At 44.8% G+C, this 18,532-nt stretch overlaps 1 protein-coding gene across 2 annotated transcripts in view; it reads left to right on the top strand.

Annotated features, from left to right (window-relative positions):
• The window catches only part of LOC146035633 (G-protein coupled receptor 143-like), a 54,652-nt gene that overhangs the window by 1,926 nt on the left and 34,194 nt on the right, over positions 1–18,532 (top strand). For both annotated transcript variants that reach the window (XM_083159204.1, XM_083159205.1), the window contains exons 2-3: positions 4,371–4,465; positions 4,566–4,660. In XM_083159204.1, coding sequence (XP_083015330.1) covers positions 4,371–4,465; positions 4,566–4,660 — 190 coding nt within the window. The remainder of the gene's footprint in view (positions 1–4,370; positions 4,466–4,565; positions 4,661–18,532) is intronic.

Genomic DNA, 18,532 nt, shown 5'->3' on the forward strand with positions numbered 1-18,532 from the left:
GCCAATCAGCGATTGGCTGAGAGAGGTCTCAGCCAATGAATGGCTTCCCATTCATTTGTATGGGCGGGCGTTTTTTTTTTTAAGTCCTGCTTTCCCGCCGCAGCTGCGCCGCTGTATATCAGGGCACGGCCGCCTGCATTGCCGGGTGGTTGAGGAGCCGGGGCGGGGTGTCCTGCTGTGCTGGGCGGGTGGGGGGATAAGCTGCTGCTGGATAGACTGAGGACTAGAGCCTAGTGGAAAGGGGGAGTGGTTTGCGCTGTGCTGTGCTGTACGAGGTCATGCTGTACTGGGCTGGAGGGGACGAGGGGAGAACAGCGCATGGAGCCTCCTGTTTGCTTTGAGAGGAGACCGGAACACTGACATGGAAGGTGGGCGCCCACACTATCACTGGGACAGCTGACAGATGTGGACGCACATGCCAGGCTTTCCAGCCCACAGTGGCTGACTGCTGTGAGATTGAGGGTCCTGGCTGCTGAAGCTTCTCTCTTGTGAGCTGGGCTTCATGCAGCAGCAATATTAGTATACTGTAATAATAAGTTAAAAAAATTTTATTTAGTGTTTTTTTTTTAGTACAGTATGTGTTTGTCTCAGCTATACAAATGTAATGTTTGCTGCAAATTACTGACTCCCAGGATGCTGACAGCATCCCATATATAACAGGCATTATGGTGTGTGTGTGTGTCATAATGTGTAATGGGCATTACTGTGTTTAATATAACGTGTAATGGGCATTACAGTGTGTGGCATAACATGTAATAGGCATTATGGCATGTGGTATACTATGTAATGGGTGTGCGACGTGTAATCGCCATTATGAAATATTTTGATGAGCGCCTTTGGCGCGCACTGCCCATGTTATCCCTACTTTAGAAAAAAATTGCGTCCTGGCATAACAAGTAATGGGCATAATGTGTAATGGGCTTCACGGTGTGTGTGGCATAACAACTAATGGGCATAATGTGTAATGGGCTTCACGGTGTGTGGCATACATGTAATGGGCATTATTATTACTGCCCATGTTTTCCCTCCTTTACAAAAAACCTCTTCAGTCCTGGCATAACATGTAATGGCCATTGCAGTGCATGGCGTAACATGTAATGGGCATTACTGTGTGTGATGTACCATGTAACTGGCATTATGGTGTGCAAAATCAAGAATGTAATTGAAATGAATAGCAGGCCCAGTGCGGGCAGGCCATTTATAAAAACCAGAGCTCATACCTCCCAACAATCCCGATTTTATCGGGACAGTCCCGATTGTCAGGGCCTGTCCCGATGTCCCACCCGCGGGCGGCAGTGTCCCGCGGAGTGGGGGGGCTGTTGGGAGTACCCCCTGTCGGCTGCTAAACAGCGGGGAATAGACGCTGTGCGCATGCGCACAGCGTCTATTCCCGCAGCCAGGGGGCTGGGGGCATGGCTAGAGGCTCACAGAGCCTCTGGGTCATGCCCCCATAGCGGCAAAATGGGGGCGTGGCCTCACGGGGGAGCCGCGAGCATAGGCCACGCCCCCGAAATTAGGCCACGCCCCCTGAAAATTCGTCGCGCCTCCGGCGCGAAGGAGCAGCATCCCGCATCTACAAGGACAAAAGTTGGGAGGTATGAGAGCTCATATTACAGCAGCCAGGGAATAAATGAATGGAGGAGTGTTTAGATCGGTGGTTGGTGTCAAACTCATGCCCCCAGCCCTCCACCTGTTGTGGAACTACATGTCCCAGCATGCCCTGCCATAGATTTGGTACTTATGTAGTATCTGGGCTGCCGATTTTTTGATTGTATGCCTTAAGTTAAGGCATACAATCAGATGCGATGCGATGCGATATCGCATCGCATCGCATCGCATCGCATCCGATATCGGATGCGATGACCCGATTTTTCCATAGGAATCAATGTTAAAATGATTCCTATGGAAAAATGGGTCCTTTTCATACCCCTACTATCCAAGTGGGCATGGAGTTGGATATAAACCTGTGGCGAGCGTAGCGAGCCACCGAGCCCGAAGCGTGGCGAGCGAAGCGAGCCCCGCGAGGGGACGGTATTCGTCCCCTCGCGGGGCTCGCTTCGCTCGCCACGCTTCGGGCTCGGTGGCTCGCTACGCTCGCCACAGGTTTATATCCAACTCCATGCCCACTTGGATAGTAGGGGTATGAAAAGGACCCATTTTTCCCATTGAATTCCATGTTAAAATGGACTCAGTCCATTTTAACATTGATTCCTATGGAAAAATCGGGTCATCGCATCGCATCGAATCGCATGGTCGCATGCGATGCGATGCGATCTCCCGATCCGACCCGATTTAGAAATCGGCAGCCCAGATACTACATAAGTACCATAGATTTTATATAATGGATTGCTAAAACTGTGACAGGGCATGCTGGGACATGTAGTTTCACAACAGTATCTGACTCCAGTCCTGTCAGGCTTGTAAGCTTCTATTTTCTTGGGGTGCCTGCCTGGGCCTGGCCATGCACTGACAGTCACTGTCTAATTTGAATATTGGAGACAACTGTGCTGCGTAATATAAATTGGTATTATTTTGTGTCCACGCCCCTTCCCCATGAAGCCACTCCCCTATATTTTTGGCTTGAGCACCCACCAGCGAAAACATAAATCGGCACCTATGGACATTAGGTATACAATAATATGATTGTATGTCCCCAAAATAGGTTTAACGCACCCCCCCCCCCCCCCCCCCCCATTATCCACGCCACCCCGAAGCGTGGCGAGCGCAGCGGGACGCATCCTCCGACTTTTTCATTACCCCACTATCCACGTCGGCGTGGAGTTGATTTTATATAGTGTGGCAAGCGCAGCAAGCCACTGAGCCCGAAACGTAGCGGAATACATGTAAAGTAATCTGCGTTCCCTCGCGGGGCTCGCCATGCTTCGGGCTCGGTGCGCTCGCCACACTATATAAAATCAATTCCACACCGATGTGGATAGAGGGGGAATGAAAAGGTCGGAGGACGCGTTCCGCCGCCGCTCGCCACACTTCGGGCTGGCGTGGATAGTGGGGGGGTGCGTTAAACCTATTTTTGGGACATACAATCATATAATTTTATACCTAATGTCATGGCATCCCACACCCTATAAAATCGCATGCGATTTTGCGGGACATGCAATGCGATATAGTGGGGTACAATGAGCATAGAAAAAATTACATTAAAAATCGCATCGCGATGCGATTTCCCTACGGTGCCGTACGTAGGAAATCTGGGCGCCGTGCTAGGAAACAAGTACCGAAAATGCAAAACCCTGAGCTTCCAATTGGGCTGAAAACCATTGACTATTAAGGTATTGATTAAATCCTCCTGTTGTCCAGTGACCACATGAGCCCACTGGGCACAAGAAAATTTGTATAACCATTACGCAATATTAACTTTTGCTGTTTTATGCAAAAACCTCACATGGAGCTGTTAAAGGCTGATGTGATGGGAAACCACCAGACTCTACATATGTAAAAATGGATGAGCAATGCGTACAGTAAAAGGTAAATTCCTTGGGTTGAGACAATAGGACAGTATTCAAAGTGGCCGGCGAGGGAGTTAAACGGCAGGGATCACCGAAAAGAAGCGACCCTCTCCGTTTAACCCCCGCACCGGCCACTCACCGCATTCAATGTTTCGGGGGAACCCTCGCTATCAGATGACGGGAGTCCACTGCATTTAGCCGCAAGCCTCACTGTTTTAGCAGCTGCACATGCCATTTCCGCATCGCTGTAAAGATCTCGAAAGGTGGAAACGGCGCTGGCAATGCGGTCCATAGCCCATAGGGCTACCGTCATCTCAGAATGGCGGTAGCCCAGGAACCCACTGTGATGCCGCCCGATGTTGATACATCGGGCACCATCATATTCCCCCCCATAGAAAACTATGGGGGATGTGGCCGCGAGGGAGCAGGAGGGATCACAGCAGGTATCGGTGATTCCTACTGCAGTCCCTCTTACATAAATTTGGGGGATACTTAATATTTGCAGCTAACACCTGAAAACTATCGTTTTCATGGGAATTGGACGCAAATATTACATGATAAATGGGCCCCATATGAACAACTCAAAGGCTTGCATACAATACAATGATTAACTGATTGCAGACTGAAAAATAACTGCATTTGCACCTGTTAGTGTTTATGCATTTCTGTGACTTTTGGTTTTTATTTTTATGCATAATTTGTGTAACATTGACTTTAGAGGACTACAAATGATAGCACTTTGTAGCACATGTACATTATGAAACATTCAATCTTTATACAATACATAAAGGTTTCTGGAATCTGATTTTGGGTTGGCTGAAACGTCCTTGGCTAACAGATATACAATTACATACGAACGCTTCAATCTGTATGCTTAATAACGTCTCTGTTCTTCATTCTAAGGTATACTCTTACATTCCGTTCTATCGCTCAGTGTTCCCGATTTTCTGTCCAGTCAACGATATGGGCTTTCTAACATCCTATGTGTTGTGATCTCAGTGAGTTGTTTTCAGTCTAATATCTGGTGCTTTATTTACTGTTCCAATTGATGTTTCTACCTCCTAGCTTACCAAGTTTTTTTTTTTCTCTTCTCTCTAGACATGGATTCATTATTTTTGTTGTGTGCTTTTTTGGGCCTTTTTCTGCTACTCCCTAGAGATCAATCAGCTGCTCAGACCAAACCCATCGGAGAGGTAATAAGGTTGGGTGTCTGAGGTATTAGATTGCATTGGGGATTATTCAGACCTTATCGCACAGCTGCGACCGTGCAGGCCAGGCCATAATCAATGGCCAAAGCATGTGCGAGGCCATCCAGCAATAAAATCCTGGTACTTTTTTGACCACTGTTGCAATGCAATTTGACTGACAGGAAACTGGCATTGGGGGTTGGTAACCGGAAGTTTTCTGGGAGTGTTAGGGAAAACACTGGCGTGCCCAGACATCTTGAGGGAGGGTGTGTGACGTCTGCTCTGGCCCCGAACAGCCTTTTTCTATCTCAGTCACAGAGTAAGTACTGGACTGCACACAGTCTGTACACTGTGGAAAAATCATTCAATAGTGCAAATGGATGTATAGTTATTCGAAGGGACTGCTACATTTTTACAAGCTTATAGCCTTGCACAGGGTGGGATTTCACTCTAGCTGGTGGGGCGTATAACTGATCGCAGGGCTCTGCAACATAAGAAGTTGTGCAATCTGGTCTGTATAACCCCCATTGTACACTTCTGTGCACATCCCATCACGCACCTCAAAAAGTATGTGCTGCACATACTTTATACTAGATTGCATCTCATTGCATTGCAGAACGTATGCGATGCGATGCGATCTAGTCCAAATTGCATACAAAAATTGTACTGTTTATGGGACCTTAAGATGTTTTGCTCTTTTTTTTTTTTATTTTTCATTCCACAACAGCAGACATTGTTTGCTTTTTAGATTAGTGCTCTAGCTGTAGCAATTAATCCCAGACATGCAGATTACAACAAACATGTAAATACTCCCATTAGACAAGGCCATGTTGCCAGGATACTTCCAGTGTTGCAGAGGTGTGTGTGTGTGTGTGTGTGTGTGTGTTTGTTTTATTTCAATTGTCTAATAAAGGGCAACTTCTGTAAGACTCTATAGGCAATCCACTGGTTAAAGAAATAATAATAAAAAAACTGTTCTGAACGAGGAGAACTTGTTCCTCACAGAGCTTCCACCTGGATGGGTTTTGAATAAGCATATTGCTTCTATTTATACCGTAGGGATTTCCTATGCCCTTGCCAGTTACAAGGGGCTATATCTTGCTATTGTAATACATTGATGTCATATGCCATTAATGAATTTAATTGTCAGGGTCAAAGCCAAGAGGCTGGTACCTGGATTAGTATACAAATTGCTAAATCACCAGTGGCCCAAACTGAATACAGTGGGGCAGATTTATTAAGCTCGGTGAAGTGATAAATCGTCTTTTTTTTTTTTTTTTTTTTTTTATCACTGGCCAATCAGCTCCTAACTTAGAAGTTACAGGCTTGGTTTGAAAAATGACAGGTAGGAGCTGATTTGGCCGGTGATAAAATCCAGACACTTTATCACTTCAGCGAGCTTAATATATCTACCCCTAAGGCAGGGCCATCTTAACAGCATTCTGGGCCCCTGCGAAAAGCAGTGCAGTGGGGCCCCTACCTAAACAACCACTCAGAAAAATGTCAATTCTCAAACTAATTATGATAGTTGGAACAGTTGGACATTATTATGAATTATTTATTGTAAATCAAATGTTCAACTCCAAAAATTAGCAACATTTCTTTGCACAGAATTGCTTTATAAGTGTAACCCAATAATATTCCAACACCCCCCCCCCCCCACCCCACCCCCCAATTTATGGGAAGATGGGAAGAGAGCACTCAAATAAATAGTCTGGCACTCCAAATCTATAATACTGTATAGCCATTTGCTTGATGAGGTGTCCACACTATAAGCATGCAAGGGATGTGTGCAGCACTTCAACAGAATATCGATCAGCTTTTGAATAAAAGTCCTTTAATCCTACGCCGCTACAATGCTTTCACCCCCTCATCAGGGACACAATGATTACTGGGTGAAAGCCTCTTAACGAATTAAAAGACTTTTTTTTTTTTTTTTTTCAAAAGCTGTATATTATACATACAATTTACAATCTAGGCGTCCCTTACTTAAATTTTTTTTAGGGGCTGCTAACCACCTGCGGCCAGAGAATGTCAATGGAGCCGGAAATCACACACTTTCAGGGGCTCTGTGCGGCGACACAATGCAGAAAGTGGAAGCAGGGATCCCACCTCCCGCCGCAGCCTCGTTCCCACCCAGTAATGCTCTGCAGGCGGTCGCGGCTGGCAGACTGCAGGGCGGGCATCAGCAGCACCAACTGCAATCAAGGTGTTGGGTGCCTGGGTCCCTTTGGGTGGTGGTAGTGGTATACAGGGTGCGATCAGAAGGAGGGCAGGGCTTTATGATGGGGAGGTAGACTTTGGGCCCCTAGCATTTTAGGGGCCCTTGGGCAACTTCCCTTCCAACCTATATTTTAAGATGGCAAAGTGTGCGAGCTACAGTAAGCTTTGGTATGAAAATGAGAAAACTGAGAACAGAAAAAAATGCTAAACACTGGGGGAGAGAATCAATGTGGCAACTTGGTAACCACTTTTCCAGATACATATAGTGACTGTGGCACGTCCCAATGATACAACTCCCAACTTAACAAAATCTTGCAACTAATTTACACTGACCTCACAGAGTCAGGATCTGATAACTGCTGTGGTCAGGAGTTCCCCATCCTAAATTATCAACTTGTCAATGACCCCAAGGCTTTGTGGAATGTTTTCATAATAGATTAGTTGCAGATTGAGAGCATGTACATAATCAGCTAGCTCTGGTGAACGATCCATCGATTATAACTTAATAGTTTGTTACAGTTTTACAATAATATCTGGCACCTTTTCCATGATCATATCATGGACATGAACTTTGATGGATGGACAGGATTGCATGATGAGAATGGTATTGTATGCTTGATTAATGAAATCTAGGGTGAATCTGGTGCGTAGGCATGTTGGGAATCTGGATTTATGATTCAGTCTGCTTTGGCTTTGTGTTCAGCATTTGACTCACTGGTGGCCTCCAGTGGCAGGTCTGTGCCACATCAGCTCAATATTCTGTGAGCAATTATTCACAAGGCTGTGAGGTAATTAGCTTGTTAAGCACAAGCCTGGGAGCTCCCTGGATCTTTAGGTGTCATTAACCACCTGAGCCCTTTATAGGGCAGGCTCTCCTGCAATACTCTGCCAGCAGTGGCGGATTCAGGGGGGGGGAGGCACCCAGGCACGTGCCCTCCCTGTCATTTCATTTTGTAGTTGAGGACCAGGGCTTTCCAACGAGCCCAGCCCCGTGTCTCTAGCCCCCGGGAACCGGAGATATCGCCTGGCAAAGCTGTATCGTTTTTTTCCCCCATAGGATAATATGGGACCCGTCAATTCCGACCCCCCCGGTTCCAACGGCTGTCGGTTCCCCCCCCCCCCCTGGCATCACAGAAGCTTGTGGTTGATCTCATTAAATTCCAAATCGCTGGGCCTTCAATATGATACCAGGCTGGTCCATATCGGTCAATCGGTTCCAGAGATATTGTGTGTAAACTGATTTTTTTTTTTTATATTTGAAATGTAATTTCATGGCTGTTCATGTTCTTTGAGGGCAGATTACTATGGAACCAAACGTTCCAGATTCACTGGACCAAAATCATTCAAAGCCCACTCAAAAGTTCTTCAATATGATACTTGTCTCATGTAAATGGGTCAGTTGGTTCTGAAGATATAGCCGGTTAAATGAGATAACTGGTTAAAGGGGGGATGGGTGGTTTTCTCTCCCCCCTCACACCAGAAAATGCAGGGACTAGGCTGGTGTAAAAGGGGCCAACCTGGGAATGCATTTTCTGGTGTGAAAGGGGTATTTCAAATAGCCGGGACCCACAGTGCTCTGAATACAGCCAGGCTCTGCCACTGTCAGTGGCTATCACTTCTGCCTGGCTGCGGCTGTCCCCCATTTACCGCGAGCATGTATTCCCCCTTGGCAATGAGCATGTAATCCCACATGGCAACGAGCATGGAACCTCTGGCAATGAGCATGGAACCCTTGGCAATGAGCATGTAGATAAGCAGCACTTATGTAGCATTTTTAATAGGCATTATGGTGTTTGGCATAATACATCATGGACATAATGGCGTGTAACTTAACGTGTAATGGACATTATGGTGTAAATGTTTAATGCGCGCCTTTGGTGGACAATGTCCCTGTTTATGGCATGGCATTATGTGAATTTTGGCTCAGTCCGTGTGGCAATATGTGAATTTTGGCTCAATCCGTGTGACATTATGTGAATTTTGGCTCAATCCATGTGGCATTATGTGAATTTTGGCTCACTCCATGTGGCATTATGTGAATTTTGGCTCAATCCATGTGGCCTTATGTGAATTTTGGCTCAATCCATGTGGCATTATGTGAATTTTGGCTCATTCCATTTGGCATCATGTGTAAGGGGCAAGTATAATGGGGTCTAGTATTTTGTTGCATAATGTGTAGAAGTTGTATATGGTGTTGTACACTACACTCACGGACACGCCCCCTGTTGAGTGGCCACACCCCCTTTTCTGGAGCGCACCTTAGGCGCGTGCACAACTATATCCTTCACTTTTGTCGCCATGGTGGGCCTGCATACTTTAAATGCCAGGGCCTATTTTTAATCCCATTTCCACCCTCTCTCTGCCGCTCTCTTAGCATGTACACTGGCACCATTAACACCGCCCCCTCCCCCACCTAAACCCCCCCTGTCATTTTATCCTGGATCCGCCCCTGTCTGCCAGTGATAGCTTTCTGCAAGCTAATCCCGGTCCCTGCTTGCATGTCTGTGCCCAGTCCCGGGACTCATCCTGTCCCAGTACTGGCATCAGTGTCTGGCCTTTGGTTGGTGTGCCATCACACAGTTTTCAGTTCCTGTGCCCGGTCCAGTCTCACTGGTTATTCCCATCTCGGTTCACATAAGTGTGGAGCCTGGGTTTTTTCCATTTGTTCTTTTGGAGAGCTGCCAAGCTCTTTTAGTTATTGGGCCGTTCAGCCCGTTGTCTAGTTTGTTAGGGTTCAGGATTGCGCCCCGCCGTGGGCCAAGCCCATTTGCTCCCTCTGGTAGTTACCAGTTACTTACCTTAGTTTCCTTTTTCCTTGCCCTTTCTATGCATTTAATAGGCAGGGCCTTCCCCGTTCAGTCCTGGTTTTGTTTTGGGGATTCGCCTCTTAGCCTTGTCTCCTTTTTGTGTGGAGATTCCCCATACTCCGTCTCTTGTGCTTGCGACTGGGTCGCATTCCCCTCATTGGCCTGGTGCCGGCAGATAGGGGCATCTTTTAGTTAGGCCTGTTAGTTTAGATTATCCTCTTGAGTACCCCCTGACGATCACTAACTCTTTGTCCTCATATAAGACCTAGCTGCATCAGGGTTGGAGCGGGCCTGACTCACTCCTTCGAACGCGGCGGCCACAGGTGAAGCCTAGTTCCTGCAGGGGTTTGACATCTTCCCGGGGGACTCAATAGAGTCAGTGTAGGTTTCGTTGTGGCCGTTCTAACCAGTGGTCCCGGCTACGGGCTCACGCCTGATCTCCAGCTTCCAGCCTCCGGTAGTTACATCCAGTGCCCAGGCAGCATCCGTAACAAGGCATTTAAAGACAAATGGCCAGATGCACTTGGCTTCAAAAGTGATAAAATGGAGAGTGATAAACAGCCAACCAATCAGCTCCTGTCTGATATTTTGCAAAGACAATCTGTAACATGGCAGGTAGGAGCTGATTGGCTGGCTGTTTACCACTCTCCATTTTATTACTTTTGAAGATTAGTGCATCTGGCCCTAAGTTTCACCACAGATCAGAGGAGTCTGACTATGAACTACATGTCCCATCATGCCTTGCCACAGTTTTGCTTTTAGGGAATACTTAAACTATGGCAAGGCATGATGGGATGTGTAGTTTCACAACAGTTGGAGGGCTGCAGTTTGGCCATGCCTGTGCATCTTGAAACAACAACACCAACTCTTCTGCTATGGACCTCATATATCTACCTACTTACTTTGGATACCCCTCTGACTATGGGCAGTATTCAATGGTAATATTCTCCGTGCACGGCGAGCATTTTTTTTTGCTCGCCGTGCACTCTCCGTGTTCCGGAGGGCTCGTTGCCTCTCCTGCTGCCACTATTCAATGTTTATAAGACTCGCCGCCACTCGCGGCGAGTCTTAACCCCTGCAGCGGACGAGCGTCCGCAGCAGGGAGCTGACAGGGACGTGGCATCCAGGGAGATTAAAGTCTCCCTGGATGCCACAGAACATATGTGAGGGTAGGGGGCCCCCCTGGGACCCAGGCAGCACAGGCTGCCCCCCTCTATAGCCAGCGGGGGACCCAGTATTCACTGTACCCGAACGTGCTTCGGGTGCAGTGAATATATGAATATCTAATGAGCGGCTCGAGCGCTCCGGCCCCCTGCTGGCTGCACTGTGTAAAAAAAAGAAAAAAAAAAAATGTAAAAAAATATTTTTTTAAAAATTAAATATATATTCATGTGCTATAGGCACATGAATAAAAATAACATGGCCCTCCACAGAAAAAAAAACCTGATTTTTTGACACCAAAATTAAAAAAAACACCCTTTTAGTTTAAAAGTTCACATTCCTGCTCTCCATCAAAAGATGGAGAATTTCTTCACGGAGAGAGACGGCGAGAATCACTAAGAAAGACGGAGAATATTTCACATTGAATAGGGTGGCTCGCCTTTGGAGAAAAAAAACCTCTCTCCACGGCGAAAAAAGCACAAATTCTCCACAAAACACGGAGAACTTTTCTCATTGAATACTGCCCAAAATCATCCACTCATGCGTCTGGACAACCTTGCTGCATTATTGCTAAAAATATCCTCTGCTGCTCCCAGAAACACGTGAAATCTAATTCCATTACTTTTTATTGAACTTGCCACTGTTTTAATACTGCCTTTTATGCCACTGTATTATTCTCTTACATTTTCTTCCAAACTGCATGCTACTGTACACCTCTACTATGCACAGCCTGCCAGCAGCAACCTACTGTACACTGTGTGCCTCACTCAGATGGCTGGTTGCACCACGTATTGAGATGTTTATGTGTGGTGGGCATTCCTGGCCTTGGTCCTCGGGGCGCACTGGCAGTGGGTCACAGTGCAGGGCTGTAAGGGGTGCAGGTGGAGGAGGGAGAGGACTACTTTGCCCATTCTCTCTACCTGCTGCCTTATGTCCTGTCCATCCCTGCCATGCTCACTTCTTGCCTTTAGGTCTCCTTACCTGCTCACTTCTTGCCTTCAGGTCTCCTTACCTGCACCTCATGTCACCTGTCTGTCTTCCCCCTCCCTCTAGACTGTAAGCTCCCTAGAGCAGGGCCCTCTTCCCTCCTGACCACGGCGTCTGTTTAGGGATAGATACTCTTCCGGATCAAGGGCATTTTTTCGCCAGTCGGGGAGAAGAGGGTCCCAAAGACAGTGACGTGTTCAAACCGGGGTAACGGTTACATTGGCGGAAAGACTCAGGAAGTTTGCAACAACCTGAGCCCACACAATTCAGGACAAGTGGGAACTGGAAGTAGTTACCCTCGGTTACCAGTTAGTCTGTGGTCAAGCCAACCGTAAACAGATTTTTCATTTAAAAAATTCCAATATTTCTGTAAGAAAGTTTAGCTCTGGATTAGAGTGTAAGGGAGCTGGTCAATTCCAAGGCAGTGGAAAGAGTTCTAAGATCGGAAGAAGGATCCGGTTTTTACTCCTGTATTTTTGTTGTACCAAAAGCAACTGGTGGATTCCGTACTATTCTAGATCTAAGAGATTTAAACAGCAGAATATGGAAGAGAAATTTCCATATGGAGACAATGAAAACCATTCTCTTAGGAATAAAGAAGGGAGATTATTTAGTCTCAGTCGATCTGAAAGATGCGTGTTTCCACATTCCAATAAGAATTACAGATCGAAAATACCTCAGGTTTTGCATAAGGGGGGTTCATGTTCAATTTGCCTGCCTCCCATTCGGTCTTACGTCGTCCCCAAGGGTGTTTACCAAAGTACTGGTGACACTCTTTGGCATATCTCAGGAAAAGAGGTATAGCAGTATGGGCCTACCTAGACGATTTACTGATCACAGGAAGCTTGAAAGAAGAGGCTTCGGCGGCAACAGAAAGTGTAATCCAATGTCTGCAAGACCATGGCTAGTTAATCAACTGGAAGAAAAGTCATCTAGATCCAGCACAGATGGTTCAGTTTCTAGGAGTACTCTTGGATTCAAGAAAATTCCAGATTTCATTGTCCAAGTAAAGATGCGAAAAAACGCATATCGTTGATATTTTTGGTCCAGTCTCAAGATCAGAAACAGCATCAAGTCTATTAGGGATGATGTCTTCAACTATAGACCTAGTGCCTTGGACGAGATGGAGGATGCGCCCATTTTAGATGGAAATGATAAAATATGCCCTGAAACCTGATGTCCTATTGGGTGAAAGTTTCGCAAGGAGTAAAAGAGTCCCTAAATTGGTGGGCCAGCGAGGGCTTGCCTCTGACAGCTACATCTTTAGAAAATCCGCAATTTCTAATTCTCACGACAGATGCAAGTTTGTTCGGATGGGGGGCTCCTATGCGGACAAAATCCTGTCAAGGAATTTGGTCTCTATTAGAAAGTCAAATGTCGTCCAATCAAAGAGAATTAAGCACCGTGTGGCTAGCAATATGTCAATTCCACACAGAAATTTCAAACTCCCATCTAAGAATATTTTCAGACAATGTAGCCAAGGTCGCATACATAAACAGACAAGGAGGTACAAGAAGCCGTGTACTTCTAATAGAGATGGAAAATATAATGCCTTCTACGTTCTGGAAAAGGACAACATTATAGCAGATTTCTTAAGCAGAAACCAAGTTTTACCGGGAGAATGGGAACTGGAGGAATCCTTGTTCCATAAAGTAATCAGGAGGTTCGGCATGCCAGAAATAGATCTGATGGCATCTTCCGGCAACAAGAAGCTTCCACACTTCTTCTCAAAGGACAGAATGCAGGGGTCCGCAGGAGTAGATGCTCTGTCCCAGAGTTGGGATTTCAATCTAGCATATATATATTTCCTCCGTTTGCTCTGATTCCCAGAGTTCTTAAAAAGATCAGGGAAGTGAAAGCCCAGGTGGTAATTATACTTCCATATTGGCCACGAAGACCATGGTTTCCTCTTGTGCAGAGAATGACAGTTGAAGATCCAATGCAATTGCCAATTCATCCAGGGATGATACATCAGGGGCCGCTCCATTACCCGGATCCGCAAAAACTATATTTGATGACTTGGAAGTTGAGAAGATAATATTAAAGAACAAAGGGTTGTCACCAGAGGTAGTTGAGGTTCTATTACAAGCCAGGAAGAAGGTATCTTCAAAAGTGTACTATAGAATTTTTGGGATTTTTTTCCAGATGGGCAGAAGATAAATGTCATGCCCCTACGGCTGGTATTCCACATATTTTTGCCGTTTTTATGTGATGGATTCTCAAAAAGATTGGCAGTAGCCACGCTTAAAGTGCATATCTCAGCTCTTGGTGTATTCTTGTATAAAAGATTGGCAGACAATGAACTCATAAAGAGGTTCTGTCAGGCTATTAAGAGGATGAGGCCTCAAGTCAGATTTAATTATTACCCAATGAGATCTCAACTTGGTATTAAATGTCCTTATGTCACCACCGTTTGAGCCGTTGGATAGGATCAAGTTGAAATTCCTAACATGGAAAATTGTGTTCCTGGTTGCAGTCAATTCGGCTAAAAGAGTTAGTGAACTTCAGGCGCTATGGGCCCAGGAACCTTACCTAAAATTCTTTCCAGATAGATTGGTACTTAGAACTAATCCTCAATTTCTTCCAAAAGTGGTGTCCTCTTTTCATATCAATCAAGAAATAATTCTGCCATCTTTTTATCCAGAACCAAAGAATTCAAGGGAAGAAAGATTACATACTGTGGATATTGTTAGAGCTGTTTCTATTTATTTGAAAAGAGTTGAGCGTTTCAGGAAAACAAAGTCTTTATTGTCATTCCGATGGGAGCAAGAAAGGATTGTCTCCATCGAAGCAGACCATTTCCAGATGGGTGAAGGAAATAATATAATTTGCATACAAGATAGTGGGAAGAGGAGTTCCCAGCATGCTTAAAGCACATTCTCTGAGAGCAATGGCGGTGTGTATCAGTTGAGGAGAATTGTGTGGCAGCAACATGGTCTTTGATGCATACATTTACGAAACATTACACCCTGGATGTGAATCAGAAACATTTCGGAGAGTGTATTCTGAGTCATGTAATGGCATGAGCTATTGTAGCCCAAGCTTTATTATGCTTTTGTAAGTCCCAATGTTATGACTGCCATGAAGTAGGAAGAAGTAAATAGCGGATTATACTTATGAGAATTCCTTTTCTTCGGGAATACTTCATGGCAGCCTATGATTTCCCACCCTCTTCTGTGTTTTTTCCTAGGATCAAGGGAGGAGACATTCAAAGACTGAGGGTAACAGGGTGGAGCATGCTTATATAAGTGGTGAGGGCGGATCCTAGGCAAAAAATGTACCTGTCTAGAAGGAGGAAGGGTTAAAACCCAATGTTATGGCTGCCATGAAGTATTCCGAAGAAAAGGAATTATCATAAGTATAATCCGCTATTTTTCCACTTCTTAATTAGAGTTTGAACACTGCTGATTGGCATTCTCAATTGGTTTGATATCTTTTTATATCCCTTTCCTGTTTTATACAGTTCAATTACCTTTTCCCGCAGATCTTTTGACAATTCTTTTGCTTTCCCCATGACTCCAGACACGTCAGTGCAGCACTGGATGAAAGATGCAAGGGTCTTTCAGGAGACCAGAAACTCACTGACCTTTTATATACACAGACACACACACTGATTAAAAGCAAACCGATCACAGGTGAGGATGGTTACCTTTAGTAGCCATTCAAACCCGTTTGTGTCAACTTGTGTGCATATTATCAGGCCAAAATCTCCAGGGTATGTAAACTTTTGATCAGGGTCATTTGGGTAGTTTCTGTTGTCATTATGATTTTAAAACGAGTAAACACAGTTGTTTGACAATAAATGGCTTCACCCAACCACTAACCATGAGTGAAAGAAAAGTTTGTGAGTTATCATTCATTTTCTCTGACAAATGGCCAGAAAATCACAAATTCTGCTAGGGTATGTAAACTTATGAGCACAACTGTAAAACTAAAAGTCCCTGTTTTGCTTAGTAGTTTATGTACTCTGTAATTGGGGGCTGTGGATCCCTTGTGATGCTATATAATAAAGGATAATAAACTACTGGAATGTTAATCTATTAGTATACTGTTTTTAAGAAGACCAGTAATGACTACTTTATATGGCATTATGGGTCTTCAAAATGCCTGCGATCAGGCTTCTGCATGAATAAATAAACACTAGTATGTCTACAGACAATTAATAATGCATATGGATATTTTGTAACCCTAAACTTTTCTTTCAGTACTGTAGTAATTACCTGCATTCTTTTTATTTTATTTTTTTATTTTTTTTATATTGATTGCCCTAATTATGACATCCTGCATTTGATCATTTTGCAATATGTAGAGATGTGTCTTAATGCATGCTTGCAATGTAAATGCTTTCTCTGAGTGATTCTATCCATGTATTTGAAAAGTATATTGTGTTTGAATATGGGGACTGATTCAGACCTGATTGCAAATGACTGTTTGTTAGCCATGCCCAGACAATGAAAACCCACCCTGTGCATGTGAGTTGCGAAAATATCGCTATCCTGTATTCTTTCACACATCTATGTGCAATTCCCTCCCCATCAAATGATTTACCCAGTATGTGCAAATGTGAGTGTTTGAACCAGCTGCAACTCTGCAACAGATACTAGCTAATCGTGGTTGGCACTGACATCACACATCCTCCCTATAAAAGTCCTGTGTACACCTGCATTTTTTTTTTTCAGACACTCCTTGATAATGGCTGATTACCAACCCCTAATGCCGACTTCCTGTTCGTCAAATTGGAAGGGAATTGAGGTTTAGATATTGTAGCTACGGTATATTGTCTTGAGCGCTATAATCTGTATGCATGTGCAGTCATCCGACAATCAAATTGATTGCGAATTTTCACAACAGCAATCAACTCTGAATCGGGCCCATAGTATAAAGTAGCTGTGCTATTAGAACGCTGCTTTTTTACAGGTGAAAAGCAATGATATAATCTGCCGGAGACAAAATGGCCACTTATTTGGGTGAATGGTCTTTGTCCTACTATTCCCCTCACATGATTACTGTAACCAGTGCTGCAGTGTAACTCTGTTCCTGAACCTCTTATTAAATATGACATACGGTAATCAGGAACCCAGTTCCTGAACCTGTCCTAGGCCAAAAAATGTGCTTTCCATAAAATAAGTTTTTTTTTATTTTAAAGCATTTTTGACTGCCTTCTTTTTTGGTTTTTCCTTCTATCTACAGTATATATCAATATACATTTTTGTAAATACCTCCCAGAGCTCCTGAACCTAGGAAAAGTATTGACTGTGACACTCCTGATTTACAGTGTTTTTTGTTTTATTAGACACCATGTATCACTTGGGTTGTTTCACCCGGTGTGGTATCTCATGGTGTCACCAGACCAATATACTGTATGGTCCTCCTCCATTATCATACCACATACATTTTGTACTAGTTTTACTTTGAAATGCTAATTTCTGTACTGTATATCATTGAATGTAATGGCAATAGTAGTGATTTAAAAAAAAAAAAAGAAGGTACTTGTGTAGTTTCACTTCGCTCGCCCACGCTGCGGGCTCGCTACGCTATTTTAAAAAATCAGCTCCATGCCAACATGGATAGTGGAGGTATGAACTATCCATGTTGGCATGGAGTTAAGTTACTTTTTTGGACATATTTCGTGGCGAGCGTACACACGGAAGTAGCACGGCGCCATGCTGGCGCCGTGAAACTACACAAGTACCGAAAAGAACATTACGCATATAAATTACAATATACAATAATATGTACAGCCTTTTTTTTTTTTTTTTAAGTTTTAATCATGATCTTCTATTGGCTCGCCTCGCGTGTTTGGTGGCTTGCTTCGCTCACCACAACTTTACTAAAGGTAATAGATGGTGGCGTGGACCCAGGGTGGTGCTTATTTTTGGTGATCCCTGCTCGCCGTACAGTACGTTAGTTCCGTAGCATAAGCGGTGGCCACAAAGATAAGTACCCAGGGCTGCTTTCAGGGATTATGCTTCACCTGCCTGGTAGTACCGGGCAAGACTATGAAACCTGTAGTGCTGCGTACACAGCTAACACCCCCTGTAATGCATAATGTGCCCTGTAGTGCTAACTCACAGCCTTGGGTCTCAGCTGTTGCTGCTTACCACTGAGGGGAGGAGAGTGTAGCACACGTCCTCTCACCCCTCCAGCAGCCATTTCATTTATGGCGCCGCTGGTGAGCCAATCACGAACCTCGGATGTTGGTACACAAGCTCTGATTGGATGGCTAAGAATATGGCTGATTGCCTGCTGTAGGGGTCGGAGAGGCTTGTGCTACGCTGTATAGTAGCACCCGCAAGTCTCCGCTGGGGCAACATAGCAGGGGGAGTAGCAAACTGACTAGATTGCTTAGAAAATGTCCCTACATAGCTGTGGGCCTGCTCTGGAAATAGTTATACAGCTATAATTCATCAAATCTATTTAATACTCTACAGTCTACCCCAGTTGTTCAACCTGACCAGCTGCAATATGCGTGTTCTCCAGTACTGGTTCCAACCCCAACATCCTGTATGATGTCTGGGGCTGAGTTTCTAATTGGTTCCAAGGGTAGGCAAGGGTTGTCCAGTGGTCACCAACCTTTCTGGCACTAGGTCACTTATTTACAATATTTATTGTGTCAGTCATACATGCATTAATTGACTGACCTGAGTGATGTTTTGCACAGTGTTCACTAGGAGTTAATTTATTTATTACAGTTAGGGGT

The sequence above is a fragment of the Crinia signifera genome, chromosome 9, assembly GCF_055691185.1.
Source record: "Crinia signifera chromosome 9, ASM5569118v1, whole genome shotgun sequence".
NCBI classification, from domain to species: domain Eukaryota; kingdom Metazoa; phylum Chordata; class Amphibia; order Anura; family Myobatrachidae; genus Crinia; species Crinia signifera.